The sequence below is a fragment of the Urocampus carinirostris genome, chromosome 5 (assembly GCF_059441175.1).
Source record: "Urocampus carinirostris isolate Australia breed hairy pipefish chromosome 5, RoL_Ucar_1.0, whole genome shotgun sequence".
Taxonomy (NCBI): domain Eukaryota; kingdom Metazoa; phylum Chordata; class Actinopteri; order Syngnathiformes; family Syngnathidae; genus Urocampus; species Urocampus carinirostris.
The window spans coordinates 23,634,509-23,652,697 of NC_142353.1; the positions used below are offsets into that span (position 1 = coordinate 23,634,509).

Here is an 18,189-nt window from a genome sequence, read left to right on the forward strand (position 1 = left end):
TTACCGTTGTACAGCCAAAACGAGTTTTTTCCCACCTTTTTTTGTGTGACACCTTGACTGTAAATTGTAGTGAAAAACGTGCCCTATATATACTGCGAAGTAACGCCGTAAGACTTAGTTCTGGATTGGCTTTGCGTGTACCTGAATAGGACGAACTACTCAAGTTTCGAATAGGATGGAGAAATTTTGCATGCAATCAAATTTGTCTCTGAGCCACAGATATTCATAGAAAGAGCCATATATGGCTCGCGAGCCATAGGTTCCCGACCCCTGCCTTAATGCATCGTGACCTCACTCAGCTAAAAATTAAAATACATTGTATACGTAATTAAGCATATAAAGTTTACATAGAACGTAAATACAACGTTATGAAAATAATGAGTCAACATGCAGCAGCAGTGCAAGACATATTGGTTCATCCTGTTATAGACCGAAAGAATTGGGAAAAAATTGACTCACAAATATTTTTCTTCCACCGCTCTTTTATTTCCTTTATCTTTTGTGTCTTCCTTTCTTTCTCCTCCTGCTCAAACTCTTTTCTTTCTCAAGCATCGCAGTGATCTTTTCTTTTGACATTGAGGCCCCGTGCTCGCTGCTGCCCTATGAATTATGTTAAAACGAACGAGACACCAAAAGTCAGTAATGTAAATATACAAACTGCAGGTAATATCAATAAATTATATTAAAGGGAGGGCAGCACGGCGGCGCAGTGGTTAGCGCTTGTGCGGCACAGTTCATGTCATGGGAACCTGTCGTGGGTTCAAATCCAGCTCCAGACTTCCTGTGCGGAGTTTGTATGTTCTCCCCGTGCTTGCGTGGGTTTCCTCCGGGCACTCCGGTTTCCTCCCACGTTCCAAAAACATGCATTTCAGGTTCAGGCCGGTCCAAATTGTCCCTAGGTGTGAATGCGCGAATGAGTTGTCTGTCCCTGTGTGCCCTGCGATTGGCTGGCAACCAGTTCAGGGTGTCCCCTGCCCACTGCCCGGAGATGGCTGGGATGGGCTCCAGCCCCCCCCCGCGACCCTAATGAGGATAAGCGGTATGGCTGATGAGATGAGATATTAAAGGGAGGTTGAAATCCTGTGGTCATAGCTAACCATTGTCTTTTGTTATTGACAAAATCTCAATGAATATTTGAAGAACTCCACTCACGTTGCGAAGGAACCGCACATGAGGTCATCTCCCCTTCCAGGATGACCAGGCTGCAATGGATGTTGCAAAAACAAACAATAAAATTACAAATAAAATATGAAATAATTTAAGTAAAATATGAAATAAAAAATAAAATAAAAATGATGACCAGCTTGCAATGGGTGTTGCAAAAACAAACAATAAAATATGAAATAAAATATGAAATAATTTAAGTATAATATGAAATAAAAATAAAATTAAAATAATGACCAGGTTGCCAATGGATGTAGTGTTAAAAAACAATACACAGACATTGTCAACATGAAATATAGGGAGCAAGTCTATGCATGATTTTGTATAATACCCACGGAACCTTAAAATAAAATCTTAAGCTAACAGGGAGCCAACGCAGGTTAGCTAAAATCGGGGTAATGTGATCAAACTTTCTTGTCTTGGTTAAAAACCTCGCTGCAGCATTTTGTGCTAGCTGAAGGCTCTTGATTTTGGACTTCGGGAGACCGGAGAGGAGTGCATTACAGTAATCGAGACGGCAGGTAACAAAAGCATGAATTAGACTGGGACAGCATAGGGCGAATTTTAGCAATGTTGTGAAGATGGAAAAAAAGCTGTTCTAGTAACATTTTTAACGTGTGTTTGGAAGGACAGATCTGGGTCAGATGGGAAACCTAGCTTTTTGACTGAGCAAATCTGGGTGATATTACATTTATTAATGTTCAGAGCAGTTTTTGAGAACAAGTCACAGCATTTAGATGGAACAATGCCGAACATTTTGGTATTTTCAGAGTTAAGGCGCAAGAAGTTGAGTGACATCCATCTTTTTATCTTAGTGAGGCAGGCCTCCAAATTTCCACATTTTCGTGGGGTAGATTCCTTCATCGGAAGATACAGTTGAGTGTCATCTCCTTAGCAATGGAAACTGATATATTTGAAAATAATAACTCCCAATGGAAGCATGTAAATGCTGAAAAGAAGGGGGGCAAGTACTGAACCCTGCGGAACGCCAAAAGTAACACTAAAGGGATCAGATGTCAAGAAAGGACAAATAAAAGTAGAATGAAAAAAATAACAGAAAAGTGAAAATGTGGAAAATAAAAAAATGAGAAAAGAAAGGCGCCAAAAGATCACACTGTCCCGAAAAGGTTCTGTAAACTTGACCCAAATGCTCACCTTGGAGTATTTAAAGACATGCATGTTTTTACGATAGTTGATGTGTTTTTGCTTACTATTCAAATCAATAGTTATTTTTCAAAATTAGTTCAGTTTTTGTTACCAGAAGAAGGTGGTCAAAAATACACAACGTGCGTTTAATTGTTGCATGTGGTACATGTCACTTTTAATAAACTATGTTAACTTTTATGAGATTTACGACAGTAATCTCCCTGAAATAAACAAAAGTTTTTTTAATTTGAAGTAGAAAATCTTTAGGGCGCTAAATGTCAAATTGTTGGACACTTGACAAGAACTTGACAAGGCCACCGTGACGTCACACAAATCCAGCCAATCAGCGCTTGACCATGTGCCAATGACGTCACAAAGAGCTTGTGACTTCAAAGAGCATATCTTTGAGGTCACGTGACCTAGAGTACTATATATATATTGAAGTTTTTCACTGTATACTCAATACTCATACTCATATTCTGACTCTGCACCTGCAATCCTGCAAACGACCGAGACTCGCCGACTGCACGTCAACATGGTAAGTCAATGATATCTCTAAATACTTACGTCTGCCAAAAAATGCAATAATGCATCATGTACCTTAGAGGGGAGTTAATAACTATGCATAACGCAACTTTACATTTAAATGATTTTTTTTTCTGGATATTAGCTCTATTATCATTACCGCTTTCATCGGGTTATCACACTTCTGTATGTCAGTGGTTGGAAAAATAGTTTCAATTCTTTCAAGAAAAATTTTGTTTGCCACGACAGTTAAGATGGAAAAATAATAAAATTATATGGTGATTGTTTATTTATATTTAATTTATGCTTGTTGCAATCGAGAAAACAAGTTAATTTATCGGATAACGTCTTGTGTTTGCGCGCAAATCTGCAGAAACAGTCGCTTTGCGAAGTCCATGAATGCATCACGTAACTGGCGATGATTGTGTGACAGTAAAAGATTATGTCCTTTAAACGTGCTTTTATAGTATGAGTTAAAAAGTTAATATTATTCCATGACAAATGCATTTAATATAGATTTAAAATAATACACACAATAACTGCTCCCGAGGCATCCTATGCCTATGTTAACGTCCGTGTAATGCATAACTGAATAGGCTATGCTAATTAGCATCGACTTCTGCGGATAACTTTCCTTTCAGTTGTAAATTCTATTCATATAAACACAACATTAAAAATACTTACAGGCGATATATAATAATCCCGACCATATTTTCTTCTTAATATGCGAAAAACGAGCAAGGACTTAACCGCAACTCCATTATCTCAACGTGTGCGCTCCACTGTATTTAATAACGGCTTTATGCTTCCTCCGCGAGGCCAACGTGCGAATAGCAGGTAGGGCCCCTAATTCCAGAACGCAGGAGTATTAATTTGACGATTTTGCAGGTCTAATGAAGTGTGCGTGTCAAGACACAAGGAGCATGATTGCATTTGAAACATTAACTTAAAGATTATTTTGTAAGGTCAAATAATGTGTTGAGTTCATGTCAATAAACAGACTATACTGTGTTGTTCACAAACATTACCAGGCAATGTAAGACGATATATTACATCGCCAACAGCACTCGTCAGGGTGAGATCCTCCATCTTCTGCACTGTCGACGCCATGTTGGAAATCAAAGTAAGCGGTCTTTCTCCCGTGATTACTCGGGCACGCGAGCGCTCAATAATCACTGGCCGTTCAGAAGCTAGCGATGGCTAGCGATAGCAATCGCTCACTCTCCTGAACACGCCTCTGGTTATATCAGTATCAGAAATTATTTTCCCCCCATTTTATTAACACTCCACTTATTGAAACATAAATATTTTGTTTGTTTGTTGTACATGATTCAATTGTTTGTTTGTTTGTACATGATTCAGATTGAATCGTTTCTTGTACATGATTCAATTGTTTGTTTGTTTGTACATGATTCAAATTGAATCGTTTCTCCGGCGCCGTCACGAATGGCAGCCACTCCAGCAGCTCCCGTGTTATTTTCGATTGTTCTCAGTTATTTTCGATTGTTCTCAGCTTAGGGATGCTGCTGGAAAAGTGAATTTCCCTTCGGGGATGAATAAAGTATCTATCTATCTATCTATCTATCTATCTATAGAGGAGTAATACAAATTGTATTCTTTTTTCCCAGTATCCTTGTTTTTCTGACGAATACTGGATTTCTTTACCGGCCACGGACGAAAATCTGTGCGAGGAGTGTCTAAGCCTGCTGCCATGCTCACACGTAAGCTCCCCTTCTTTCTGTCAATCGTTGGTTTATGGGCAGTTTGCCTTAGTAACACCCAAATGTGTAGGTTCATTTGTGTAGTTATTCCAAATAGATTTGATAAATTCTACAGTTATTATTTGTATTGTATTCTCAGGACTTTTATGTCGTGTCTTATGACAATGTGAACTTTTTTTTACTGCTATTTGACATGCCTTTGGGTGTTATAAGGTCATGGGGCGCATTCTTTTCAGTCACTTTGAATGAAGAAATGTTAACATTAATGACAAAATGACTAATAAAGTGTTGTCTCTTGTTCATTTTTAACAGACGTTCTACAAAGTCCAGCCAAATTCGGTGAATTTGGCCTCAGAACCAAAAGAGATAATAAAGGAGCACAAGGAGAAAGGAAAGAAAGAAAGAAAGAAGCAGAAGAGGAAGGAGAAGGAAATGAAGGATAATGAGAAGAAGGAGGCCAAAGAAAAGAAGAAGCGTGAGGTGAAGCAAAAGAAAGAAAAGAAGGCGCAAGAGAAGAAAGAAAAGAAGGAGTGCAAGGAGAAAGAAAAGAAAGAACGCAAAGAGCGCAGGGAGAAAGAAAAGAAAGACAAGAAAGTGTCTGAGAAGAAAGAGAACACAAATAAACAAAAGCTATGGGTAAAGAAAGATGAAGAGAAGGCTGTGACGAAAACAAAGAAAACTGTGACCTTCTCTCCAATAGTTCAGGTTTACACCTATGACAGGTGACCAAACACAGCCACTTTAATGCATTTGATGTTTTTTGTAATCTTTACCATTGCCATCTCCAAATATTTTGTATTAATTGTAAATAATGTATTGCTACAAAAATCACGTGTTTTGTATTTTATTTTTGTACTTTTTTTCATTTATATCCTCAAGTATTTTTTCATTGATTGAAATTAAATTTTTACTACAAAAGACATGTTTTCTGGTTGCATTTATTGAGACTAAAGTATTATTTTGAAAAATGAAATAATAGTCATGAATAATGCTTGCTGGTATGTACATTTCAAACATGATACATTAAATGATTGAAACAAGAAAAAACGTGATCTTTTTTACATTATTTTCTACCACATCTGATGTTTGATCTTTTATTGTTTTTGATGGCAGCCTGGTCATCCCGGAAAGGGTGATTACCTCATGTGCGGTCCCTTCTCAAGATTTCTTCATTCTCATGTTGATGTTTTTGAGTTTTTCCTTTCCCTCATGTAGGTTTTAGATCAGGGGAGAGTGTAATAATAGTCTAGTAGTTTGCAATAGTCTGTGGTCTGTGCCAGCCTTTGAGTCTCCTTGTGATTAAGGGCTATAACAAATAAGCATGACTTGAAATGGTTTGAATTTGTCCACCATTTTGACGTTTGGGAATTTCCTCTCAAGTATTCTTTTTTTAATCCCCTATCAAAGCTTTTTTTTTTAAATAATGGAATGTTCAAAGATGTTCAATGTGAGGACCCTTAGTCAGATGACACACGTCAAGCCGATAAGTTAAACTCTTGCCAAACGTGTCCCAGCATTGTATTGTCAATGGTTGCAACATCATCTGTTATTCGCATCTTCAGCGTGTCCACGTCTTTTGGCACCAACACATTGAAGCCTTGGGTTAGCATCCGATCACTACACTGTACGACAAGTGGATCGGACTGTCTGGGCAGAATGATCATGATCTCATTTCCTGCCCCCCCAGACTGGTCTATGTTCCCTATGTAAGAGACTTTGATGAGCTGAAGGCACAAATAACAGAAGCCATTGCCTTTATCAGCATGTCCATTATCACTATCCGTCCATTATCTTCACCACTTATCCTCACTAAGGTTGCAGGGGTCCTGGAGCCCATCCCAGCTATCTTCGGGCAGGGGCCAGGGGACGCCGCCCTGAACTGTTCGCCACCCGGTCGCAGGGCACACAGGGACAGACAACTCACTCGTTCATTCACACCTCTGCCGTAACCATCCATGAGTACTTCCGTAAACACTGAGCGTATTATGTGTGACGTCACATGTTCCCTACTGCACATGCAGGACATTGTAGCGTTCACACAGGAGATCGCATTAAAGTCGAATTTAGCTGTAATTGTGAAACATCTCTCAAAAAAACATCGGCTTTTAGCATCAAGCTCTGCAGTGTGAACCATAATCTCGTTTTTTGCACGTTGCAAAACTGCACTGGCTGCGCCCTTTTTTTGCAAAGTCGCAATTTTGGTCTGAGCCATCAACAATTTAAGGTTGCTTCAACTCATTTGCGTGAGAATTATTATTATTTGCGCTCTTTTTTATCATACATTTCATCATTACAAACAAAATTGGCACACAATGGTCAAACAACACAAAATCAACATAAAAGGGAAAACAAATGAGTAAAATCAAAAGAAATAGTAATCATCATCATAATTATACATCATTTGTATAATGGGAATGTTTATAAAAAGTTTATATAATGCTTAAAGGACTTTATAGGAGGGGGATAGACAAATACTTTCCCCGTAATGATAGGGGGCAGTAGTGCGCCAAAGAGATGGACGTCGACCGCATTTAAATTCAAAGAAAAAGAACAACCCGGATGTAAACGAACACACGGAAAAATAAAAGTTTGTTCTCTTTTAAATCACACCCAGGCTGCAATTAACGCCGTAAAATAGTATTTTAAGTACTGGAGTCGTATATATGAGAATATTGCATGACGATTGTTAAACAATCTAGTCACACGACGCAGTAGATGTGAACAATAAAAGTTCAAGCGGCCACCCAACTACGAAGACCTCTGTGTTCTGAGGAAGTACGTTCTTTTTACAAAGAACGTAATCTGCGGAGATTTTAAGGTCGTACTTCTGCGTTTTTAGACTTCCCAAACGTTTTTACGTTGACTCACGCCCTTCCGCGGAAGTGGTAAAAACATACAAGCCTCCAGAACAACTACCATTTAGTAATGCTCCTCCTTCGTAAAACCAGAAGTATATGTCCTTCAATGTGGCAATTTCGAACCTTGAACATGGCGACGACAATGATGACCCTCAGAAGCAATTTATCCAAACAGGTATGCAATAATCTTCCTGTTCTCTCCATTATAAACTGCGTCAGTGAACTACTCAGGCTCTTGATAATGCAGTTGCTACGATTTGAACAAGACCCCGATAAAAAAGTGACATTTTGTGAAATGTATTTCTTTCTGTCCGGAGTTTTAAGGTCCACTTTAAATGTGAAACGCAATAAATGTGTACACTTTTCTATTCGACCACTTTCCATGTTTGTAAACAAGTGTGACGTAATCAAGTTGCGCGCGCATTGTTGAGACAGAAAGGCAGAATTCATGTCAGTTTTTCCTAGCCTATTGATTGAAAACGATTATGGATTGAAGGTACAGTAGTAACATTGCAAAAAGCTCAAAGTATCTACAAGAGGCAAGATAGCAACTGTAGTTTAGTGATTAAAAACCACAAAAGACCTTTTTGATCCCACAGATCTTTTAAAAGTCTTGGAAATCATTGAATTCATTATTCTAAAATAAGGCCTTAAGTGGCATTGCCATGTCTTAAATCCAATTTTGGAAAGTCTTCAAAATGTTAACACATTAACGGAGTTGGGTAGGGTTACTTTAACGTGATTACTTTCAATTACTTTTGGATTACTCCAATACCAAATATGCTAATAAAAGACAAAATAAACTAAATATAAATAAAATTATGACTCACAACACGTGGTAAGCTTTCTCTCCTGGCTTTGATCTCTTTGATCTCTGGCAAAACTAACATAAAATGCGACAGAAACAGAATGAAAATAAATCCAAACAGCTTGCCAACATCATTTTTGCCGTTCCATGTGTTCCGTTACTCCCCAAGCCTGCACAAAATTTAGTCATTTTATTCATATTTAGTTTCTTTTGTCTTTTATTGGCATATTTGGTATTGGAGTAATCCAAAAGTAATTGAAAGTAATCAAGTTAAAGTAACCCTACCCAGCCCTGCACATTAATACGATTTATATTTGTTTGAACTAAAAAAGATTTAGGTAAGTCATTTTTCATGCATCATGATGAAAATGCTTTATGAATAGCCGAAACGTTATTTGGAATTGGTAGTTATCTACCAGTTTTGAGGATCCATGCTGTACTATAAACATCTTTTTTATGTGTTATTTTCCATATACAAAACTTTGGAGAGATGATGTTTTTCAGAATGAACATGTTCAACTAAAACAAAGCTAAAAATATACATTTGTTTAAAATTGCCCCTATTTGATGTGGTGATTTGTTAGTTTCAAATGTTTAAATTTATTTCAAAGGGCATTAAAAAGTATTTAAAAGTACTAAAATGTAACTTGCTTTAAGCTGGACCGGCGCTACACAAAATATTGACCAGGGTTTCCCAACTGGTGGGTCTGGACCCAAAAGTGGATACACGTTTCCGTGGGTCACAAGCCTTTGCAAAATTATGCTAATAAAAGGAGGACGTTTGAATTCATCAACAGTAGATGGTGATAATTACCTGGAAATGTGTGTGAGTGAAGCATTTCCCTCAAGGGCTTCACTGCTTTATGGGGCTTCATTTTGTCATCACTAATACTATGCATTGGTGGCAAACACTTAGCATGTCCTCCACAATTACTCTACCAACACTTACCATTTAAGTACAAGTACAGCATTTAAATAACCACATGTGAAATGGGCACCACTAATGCGGACCTTCCTAAAGATGTCCTTCTTAGTAGTGATGACCCGGAGTCAGTCATTTTACATGTTTGCAGCCACATTAGGCTCCTGAGGTGCTTTTGAAAAGACCTGTTTCCTCTCCGAATTGCAAGAACAACAATTGTGTTCCTTCAAATTGTTATTTGAGCACCCGTGCACACAGCAGCTGGGCATGTTATTTTTGTAAATTGCCACTCTAGAAACACAATTCTAATTGAGAACCATCTTTTGCTCCATTCAAACTAACACTCCCTTTGTTTTGGGTCAACATCAGGCATGCATCCTGTGGTGATCTGGTCATGATGTAGGCTAGAAAGGGGTCTATAAGTAAAAATAATCAAAAATATATGAACTACCATATAAACTTGCATTCAAATACTCGTTGAGAGTTCAGCATTCATTTTCCATAGAATGAGCCTCAGGGATCTGACATAATTATCTGTGATCTTGCTGCTACAGGTACCCAAATACCTATAAAAGGCTGGGCAAATGTTTTAAAAAAAACAGTACAGTAAAATGGTATGTTTTGGTCACTTTGAGTCTTCCTAGTTTGTATTCTCCCTTGTGCTTTGTAGCACTTGTTTTCAGTTGGACTTCACAAGACAGCGACATCTAGTGATTAATGATTACAGTGTTGCCTGAATTGTCAATTGAAGGCTTTTCTGAATATTTGTGGTTACTGTGGCTAGAGGTTTTTTCTTTTGGTTAATAATTTTGGTGTAATTTTGTATTTTATTATACAGTATTTGTAACCTTTTTTAATAACAAAATAACACATACTTTAAATTGAGCAAAATATTGTTTCAATTATTTTCTAACGTTTTCTTTTGCACATATAAAAGGAAAACAAATAGTTATTTGCTGCCACCTACTGATATGGATGAATGTTAGTCACTCGGCAGATCACTAGAAGAAAGCATAGATCTTGAGCAATATCCTGCTTTTTTGCAAATAAGGAATTGGATCATTTTTTGCTGCGCACTGTTTGAAAAAAACACTACTACACGTTACGGTAACAAGCTGGTGATGAGCAGTATGCGTGCCTTTCACAATGAAATTTCGAGCGTTTTTTTTTTTTAGAAGTAGAACCACCATTAGAACAAGTGCTTGAAATCCTTACAAATGCTTAAATTCTGTTGTTGTGTTTCTAAGGGTTGAAAAGTGCTTGAATTTTAAAGGAAGTGCTTGTAAATGCTTCAAATTGTTGCCTTAATTTAAAATAAGTCTTCCAAAAAATGATGCCAGCATTGCTCTCTGGTTGATTTGCTTTGCCATTGTACTTCTTCTCCCGTAATTAACGGCATCTGATTTCAGTTTGTATGGCACTGTCCTAGGACAGGTCCATGCTACACCTAAACACGCCACTATGAAATGTGTATTAGAGAAAGGATTACATATAAATTATGGACATTTATTATGGACCATGTAAAACAAATTAAGGTAGTCAATTTTAATGAAAAGAACTTCCTGCAACTGAATATGTAAGTTACATACATGTATTACGACCTTTTTACATAACACCTATATGGGAGAGAGTTGTATCAAAAATATTTGCACACGTTCAGATGCACAAATATATTTGCATTTTACTCAAGATCTAAATATCATGTCTTGATATACGCACACGCAAGATTTACAATCTCATATGTAAATCACAGATATATTTGTGGAGCTGCAAAATACATAATTCACACCAGATTTTCTCTTTTAATGGTACTGGAGAAATTGAAAATTGCCACGAAAAAGGTATACGAACCAACATTATCTGCGTTTTGTTGTTTCCGGTTTGGTTTTGGTTTTGCACATATTATATACAACTAAAACCATTGGAATGAATGAATTAATATAATTAAAATACATTTAATTTGTGATGGCACGTGTGCAAACACTCAAAGTATAGTGAATTAGATGCATCATGTCTTGGGCTCCTGTTGCTGTGGTCTGTTGGATATATATATTTTTATATTTTCATGTAGGAATTCTGCTCTGACGTTTATTGTTTTTTTTCTTTTTGAAACATTAAGCTTTCCTTAAGACTTTTATTTATCATTGTATGTAAGTATGTTTTACTGCCTGCTATTGTACTAATTCACTGTTTGGGACAAGAAGGATGTCTTGAATCAAGACCTGACTAAGTATTTGGCGCAGAGGTAGCATAATTATCAAATTTGAGAAGGCTAAAGCGGGAGCCTTGAAATATCATTACCATGGGCTGCTATTTGCCAGAAGCTAGTTTTAGACCCCTTCAAATATTAAGAAATATTTAAAGGATTGTCAAAGCACGATGACTCATTTTTTTAATAACTATTGATCAGAAAAATAATTTAGGTTCACATCTTTTTCACCCACATGGTTTAGAGAAACAACTAAACTAGTTTTTCTTTCCCAGCTCCATGACCTTCATGTTGCAAGGATTCAAACGCTGTCGGAACACAAAATGCATTCATTGTTCAATGATGCAGCTCATAAGGTAAACATCTTGCTTGGAATGTACAGTTGGTTAAATGAAGTTTCCCCATTTTCTTGCACTTTTTTAGGGCTTATACAAGGGGTGGGCAATAAAACCTCTCCAATTTGATTTTATCACTACTTACTCTGACCAAGTTACTATGTTTTGGTAAAATTAAAAGAAACGCTTATCGACAACGTTGCCTTCAAAACAGGTTAAGGGCTATACCAGGGGTGGGCAAACTTTTTGAGTCGCGGGCCGCATTGGCTTAAACATTTTTTGAAAGGGCCAGGAGGGGAAAAAATATTAATTACATTTTTTATATATAGCGATACAGTCTTGAATACAAATCTCAGCAATACCTGAGTGTAGCTCCAATGCTGTTCGACAGAGGAAAGAAAAGCTACTGGACTTGTTCTAGGTTTAAGGAGTGGTAATATTTATTTTGTTAAATATGTTTAATTTCGGGCAGCATGGCAGAGCAGTGGTTAGCGCATGTGCGGCACAGTTTTGAGGTCACAAGATCGAACCTGTGTGGAGTTCGCATGTTCTCCCCCGTGGGTTGCGTGGGTTTCCTCCGGGCACTGCGGTTTCCTCCCACATTCCAAAAACATGCTTGTCAGGTTCATTGGCCGGTCCAAATTGTCCCTAGGTGTGAATGAGCGAGTGACCTGTCTGTCCCTGTGTGCCCTGCGACTGGCTGGCAAGCAGTTCAGGGTGTCCCCTGCCCACTGCCCGAAGACAGCTGGGTTGGGCTCCAGCACCCCCGCACCCTACTGAGGATAAGCGGTGCAGATAATGGATGGATGTTTTATTTATTTTTCAGTTTGATAGCCGTTCACCTACTATAATTACGTTGTTAACCTATTTTTAGTAGCAAAATTTACGTTTATCTGCACTGATGGGGTTTAGAATTAACAATCAATCTATTTTGTGTCAGAATAAGTTACACAGTAATACACTTTGAATTTCAATGACAGTTCAAATGAATGACAAGAGGGTTCATTAAATAAGGAAAGAAAACACAATTCCAATGTTTTCCAGTTCAGGGGATCCAAAATGCATTGGTGGAGAAGCACCTTTTCTGTTACTGGCTCCATCTAGTGTTAAAACGGAGAAGTGCAACAGAGTTGAGCTCAAGCCCCATGTGCCATATTCAACTATATTCTCAGAATTTGCTGCGGTCCAATAAAAACTGACCCGGGCTGCAGTTGGCCCGCGAGCCGTAGTTTTGACACCCCCGGGCTATACAAATAAACATGACTTATTTGGATTGGACTGCTTTTATACAGCGCTTTAAAAAGAAATCCTGCATAAGGGCTTTACTAGGTATTTCACGCTTACCCATTCACACTCCGGTAGCAACGTCAACCATCAGGGGCATTCGGGGTTCAGTGTCTTGCCTAAGGACACTTCGCCAATTATCTCGGAGGAGCCTCTCAGTCCCAAGACGAGAACTCTACCTCCTGAGCCACTGCCTCCCCTAGCTATTATTTGAATCGTGCAAACCTCTAAAATTGTTTTAGATTAACTTATTATTTGTACTCACTGCTAGTTGTGCCAGTTGACACACAGCCTTTTTATAACCCTTCTACAGTGTTTACCCTAGGAATGTCCGAATCCTAATCTAGCATTTATGTTCCTCGTTGAAATAAGGAGAAAACTTAACGAAAGTACATGCAGAGGGTAGAAGCCATTCAACTGTCCCCATCAAAGACAGGCCAGTCTTTTGCTTTGCCAAAAAACACCTCAATACGCCAGCCCGGTTCTGTGAAAGTGTTCTATGGACAGATGAGACAAATACAAACCTGTAACATAATAATAAAAAGAGGTAAGTTTGGAGAAACGAGGGAAGCACATGATCCAAAGCACACTACATGTGTAAAACATGGTGGAAGCGGTGTGATGCCATGGGTATGCATAGCTTCCAAAAGCACAGGATCACTTGTGTGCATTGATGATATTACAACATATACAAATAACCAGATGAATACCGAAGTATACAGGGATATACCTTCTGCTCAGATTCTGCCAAAAGCTGCAGATTTAATTGGACGGCGCCTTACAGTGCAGATTGACAATGACCCAAGGTTTACAGCAAAAGCAACCCAGGAGTTTATTAGGGCAAATAATTGGAATATTTTGAAATGGCCAAGTCAATCTCCAGATCTCAACCCAATTGAGCTTGCATTTTAAATGCTCAAGACGAGGATGAAGGCGGAAAGACCTCCAAACAAGCATTGACTCAAGGCTGTTATTGCTGAGGCCTGGCAAAGCATCTAGGAGGAGGAAACCCAGCAATTGGTGATGTCCATGGGTTCAAGACATTAGGCAGTGACTGTAGTTTCAGTTCCACACATGCTACGATCTTCTCATCATGTAACATCACACTAAATAATTGCACAGGTTCTATTTTATCTGTACTCATGAAAAGAGCCATAAATGGCTTAGAGGCCATAGTTACCCGACCCCTGGGTTAAGTCTCCAAACAGACCTATCAAATTTGTGTGGGTCTGGTACCCACAATGTGGCTTAACACCATACTCTAAGGCATCACTGTAGTACTTCTTAACTTTGACATGGAAAAGTGAATTGAGTTCAAATCCCAAATGTCTAACAAATGAATTTACTTATCAGTCACAGCGGTTGACGTTAATCGTTGATGCTGAAAGGTTCAGGAGGAATATCCATCTGTCGGCTTTAAGACTGGAAGAGCACATCACTCAAGACAAAAAGTAAACGATAGCAAAATGTATGTAATCTATGACGAGAAAGCACTTTACTGATGTAATTAAAAATGCTGTTTCCAGTGGACTATCAGAAGCAGCCTATGAGAAGCTGGCAGATGAGACGTTGGATGCCTTGGCTGATTTCTTTGAATCCCTCATTGACGAGCCTTTCACTGGACCAGACTTTGATGTTGCACTTTCTGTAAGTTACTTTTGCTATCGTCCATTAAATTTATATTGGAACTGGAAAAAAGAATTCAAAAAGAGGAATGACCGGCGTATTTTTTACCGAAGAAAGAACTCAAAATTATGGGTGCGTGTTATAAACAAGGACTGGGCCGACACCCCCAGGTTTATTCCGGTTGTATATTATAATATTTGCGCAATGATTTATCAGTCGAAGATATCACTCACCACGATGGCAAGATATTGAATCCAACTACATCTGTCGACCCACAAGCAGTGTTAGGCGTCTTTTTTCAAATTACCGTATTGACTCGCATAGAAGCCCACCCCCCTAAAACTGCTTAAAAAGCCACTCAATAAAAGAACTAGAAGAAAATGTGTACAGCAACCTAAAGATGCAGTGAACCCTTCATATTTATTGGCTTATGCAATCTTGAGAGCTTGTAAACCAACACTTAGCTGAGACACTCCATATCCATTTTGTGAGTTTGAAGACACAAACTGATGCCTGGAGGTTCTCCTTCAGGATCGTCCGGTAAAAAACAAAATTCATTATTCCGCCACCCACAGAAAGTTGTTCTGGTCCTGGGGCTGTGCTTTGCTGCCCCAAACCATCACACTCCCACCACTATGCCTTACTGTTGGAATCATGTTCTTTTTGTCAAATGTTGTGCCGATTTGATGCTAAATGTAACAGGTTGCACACATTCCAAAAAGAAACTGTCCAGGGTGGCGAGGCGGGACTTATTGGTTAGACGGCATCGAGCCGACCCCTTGACTGAGGGCACCGCTACCGACCCCACTTTTTCTACCATCCACCGCAACTCTGTGTGTGTGTATATATGAACTGTATTAATAAAAAAGAGGCATAGAAACTAGTGTTTACTCAAGTAAATGGTAAATGGTCTGCATTTATATGGCGCTTTTCAAGTCTAGACCTCCCAAAGCGCTTTACAATGTGCTTCACACTTACCCATTCGCACATACACACTCACACACCAATAGGGAGTCAGCCATGCAAGGCGCTTACCTGCTTATTGGGGGCATTTGGGCATTATTCAGTGTCTTCCCCCAAGGTCACTTCATCATATAACACGAAGGAGCTGGGAATCGAACCTGCCACCTCGTGATCCCAAGACGAGTCCTCTACCACCTGACCTAATGTATTTAACTTTGGCGTGTGCGACGTGACGCAAGACACCACAACACTGCCGTTGGGGCATACCATTGCACAAGGGGGTTCACACTCCCTTTAACAACCACCACCGCGCCCCCAAATATGTCACTTACAATGCTTTTTTGAGCCGTGAAAGTGAAATAAAATTTTCTAACCATTTCTGATAAAAAAAATTAGGTTTGCGCGTTATTCACGTTTGCGTGTTGTACTCTTAATGAATACAGTACTTTTTATTGGGTAGGGCTACTTGATCGTTGTGCTATCTTACAAAAAAACCTACCTCTTGTAGGATTTTCATCTTCTGTGTGCTGTGTTCTAAATACAAATCTGTTATGCCTTTTTTCATACAGAGTGGTGTTCTCACAGTAAAGGTGGGAAGTGACCATGGAACCTACGTGATTAATAAGCAAACACCAAACAAGCAGATTTGGTTGGCATCGCCAAAAAGGTGAGACTAACAGATAGAAAGGCAGTTTGTATTTGACTTATAGGCTCCAAAACAGCTAAACCAATGTTTTTGAAAATTGACTCCGTTTTACTTTAGGCCTCTGTTAGTGTCTTTAGCTAGGTTTTGTCTCTTAACCTACTCCTAACAAATTTGATAAACATCTGCTTTTGTGGGGTCTCTAAATGGTGAACTAGAGCACCCGACCACCGACAACTCTAAGCAGCCAAATCCAATCTTCTATTGGCCTGACAACAGACCATTTTGATTGTTAACCATAAACACAATTTTCTTCATTGCGAGGTATTGTGCAATGAAGAAAATACTCCAAAAATCCTGAAATATGATAGGATAACGTATCAAGATCCTCTTAGGGGGTCATAGAAAACCTTCTGGAGGGCCACATCAGACTCACAGGGTTAGACTTTGGTCTAGAATGTTAAAAAAGTACCATAACAAATCTCATCTTTTTGTTTATGGGGTTTCTCTTTGTGTTTTCAGCGGACCAAAACGCTACGATTGGACAGGTCATACTTGGGTCTATAGTCATGATGGAATGAGTATAAACCAACTCTTGTCTGAAGAATTTTCTGCCATCTTCAAAAGGAACTTGGACATCCTTGGCTTACCCAAGTCCTGACACCCCAAGGCTTATTCTGTCATGTATTTGTGTTTTTGGATTTCCAAACGGCAAACAAGAATATTATATGTCATCTGTTATTTGAGCAAAAATTATAAAGTTGTCAATATTTTGAATATGTTTTGGTCTAGATCAGGCATGTCAAACATATTGGCCCCCTGGCCGGCCTGTTGGATAATTTAATCCCGCCCGCCATTATTTTCCGAGTTTTCAAAAAGAGAACCAAGTCTCTAGGTCATTTTTATCAAAAGTTATGATTTTTGAAATAAATACAAACCAATTGTTCCGTCTGGCCACAGAGGGCAGTAAAGGATCTACTCTCATCTTTAGTAGTCCCAGCCTAGTAGTTTGATCTGACCTCTAATCTTATTGCCCATGCACTGCTAAAACTTTAATTTTGAATTTGTATTATTATTCATTTCAAACGAGTACGACAATAATGGCAGGAATTTTTTTCATAGATTAGACTTGAGTTTGTATGGCGTGGTGAGTTGGTTCAGTGGTAAAACTGCATTCAGTCAACTGTTAAAATGAATCTTTAATGTGTTATATGTCAAACATGAAGATCATTTAAATAAATGTGTTATGCTTGGAACTAAAATAAACCTAAGATTAAATACGATATCATGTATGGTAGGCTATGAAAGGATCCTGAATAATAAAGCGTAATACTTAAAAACTACAGTTAGCAAAAAAGTTTTAAGTTAAAATCTTCTACAGAAGTTGCGATTTGGCCCCAGAGCCGAATTGAGTTTGACATCCCTGCTCTAGATGCTGCCAAGTTATCAGGCCGTTAAATTCTGAAGCACCCATCAAAACAAGTCTTTCAAACCTATCGTCGACTTAAGAACCACTTTCGTAAAGCGGTGGGAAAAAACTGCGCTTATTTAATGACTCAAATATCATATGTACATATAGATAATAGGCTTAAAGCCGACTGGTATACTTTATCATGATATTTTTAATATTATATTTGAGTTTTTGCCATAAACGGCAATATTAAAACAAAACGCTTGCATTTTTTCCATTTGATTTGTGATGAGTCCATAATGTATGACATACAGAAAATAAAGACCTTTATGCCAATATTGCAATTTTTCTGAGAAGTCCTACAGATGCACTTCAAGCTATTGTCCACTGCGCAGATGAAAACTGCAGTGCTATGGTCAAGTCGCAAGATCATCCTGATTGGCCGAGAACATTCCTCAGAGAGATGTCCAGAGTTGTGTACTCGGTGGTTGCCCAACAACTCTGGTGGTTAAGGGATCCGTGAATGTGACGGAAGCATTAGATTATCCTGTCGTTTACACACCAAGTCAGCAAA

The 18,189-nt window shown here is 38.6% G+C and overlaps 1 protein-coding gene and 1 long non-coding RNA gene across 5 annotated transcripts; one reads left to right on the top strand and one right to left on the bottom strand.

Annotated features, from left to right (window-relative positions):
- Positions 1-469: 469 nt before the first annotated feature.
- Positions 470-3,618, bottom strand: LOC148365809 (uncharacterized). The gene is made up of 3 exons (XR_015850510.1): positions 3,520-3,618; positions 1,153-1,202; positions 470-600 (listed from the first exon to the last, which is right to left on the bottom strand). It is a non-coding gene; the product is annotated as an uncharacterized LOC148365809 (long non-coding RNA).
- LOC148365810 (frataxin, mitochondrial-like) lies at positions 2,739-17,951 on the top strand. 4 transcript variants are annotated; one of them, XM_088336245.1, is made up of 6 exons: positions 2,797-2,848; positions 11,629-11,709; positions 14,326-14,423; positions 14,499-14,619; positions 16,131-16,228; positions 16,727-17,951. In XM_088336245.1, the coding sequence occupies exons 1-6, from the start codon at positions 2,846-2,848 to the stop codon at positions 16,863-16,865; spliced, it is 540 nt and encodes a 179-aa protein (XP_088192371.1). In that variant the 5' UTR covers positions 2,797-2,845; the 3' UTR covers positions 16,866-17,951. The 4 variants fall into 4 exon arrangements, with proteins under 4 accessions (XP_088192373.1, XP_088192371.1, XP_088192372.1 ...); XM_088336244.1 differs by lacking the exon at positions 2,797-2,848 and adding an exon at positions 7,091-7,589; XM_088336247.1 differs by lacking the exons at positions 11,629-11,709; positions 14,326-14,423; positions 14,499-14,619; positions 16,131-16,228; positions 16,727-17,951 and adding exons at positions 4,464-4,556; positions 4,869-5,427 and having other exon boundaries at positions 2,739-2,848.
- The last annotated feature ends 238 nt before the right edge of the window (positions 17,952-18,189 follow it).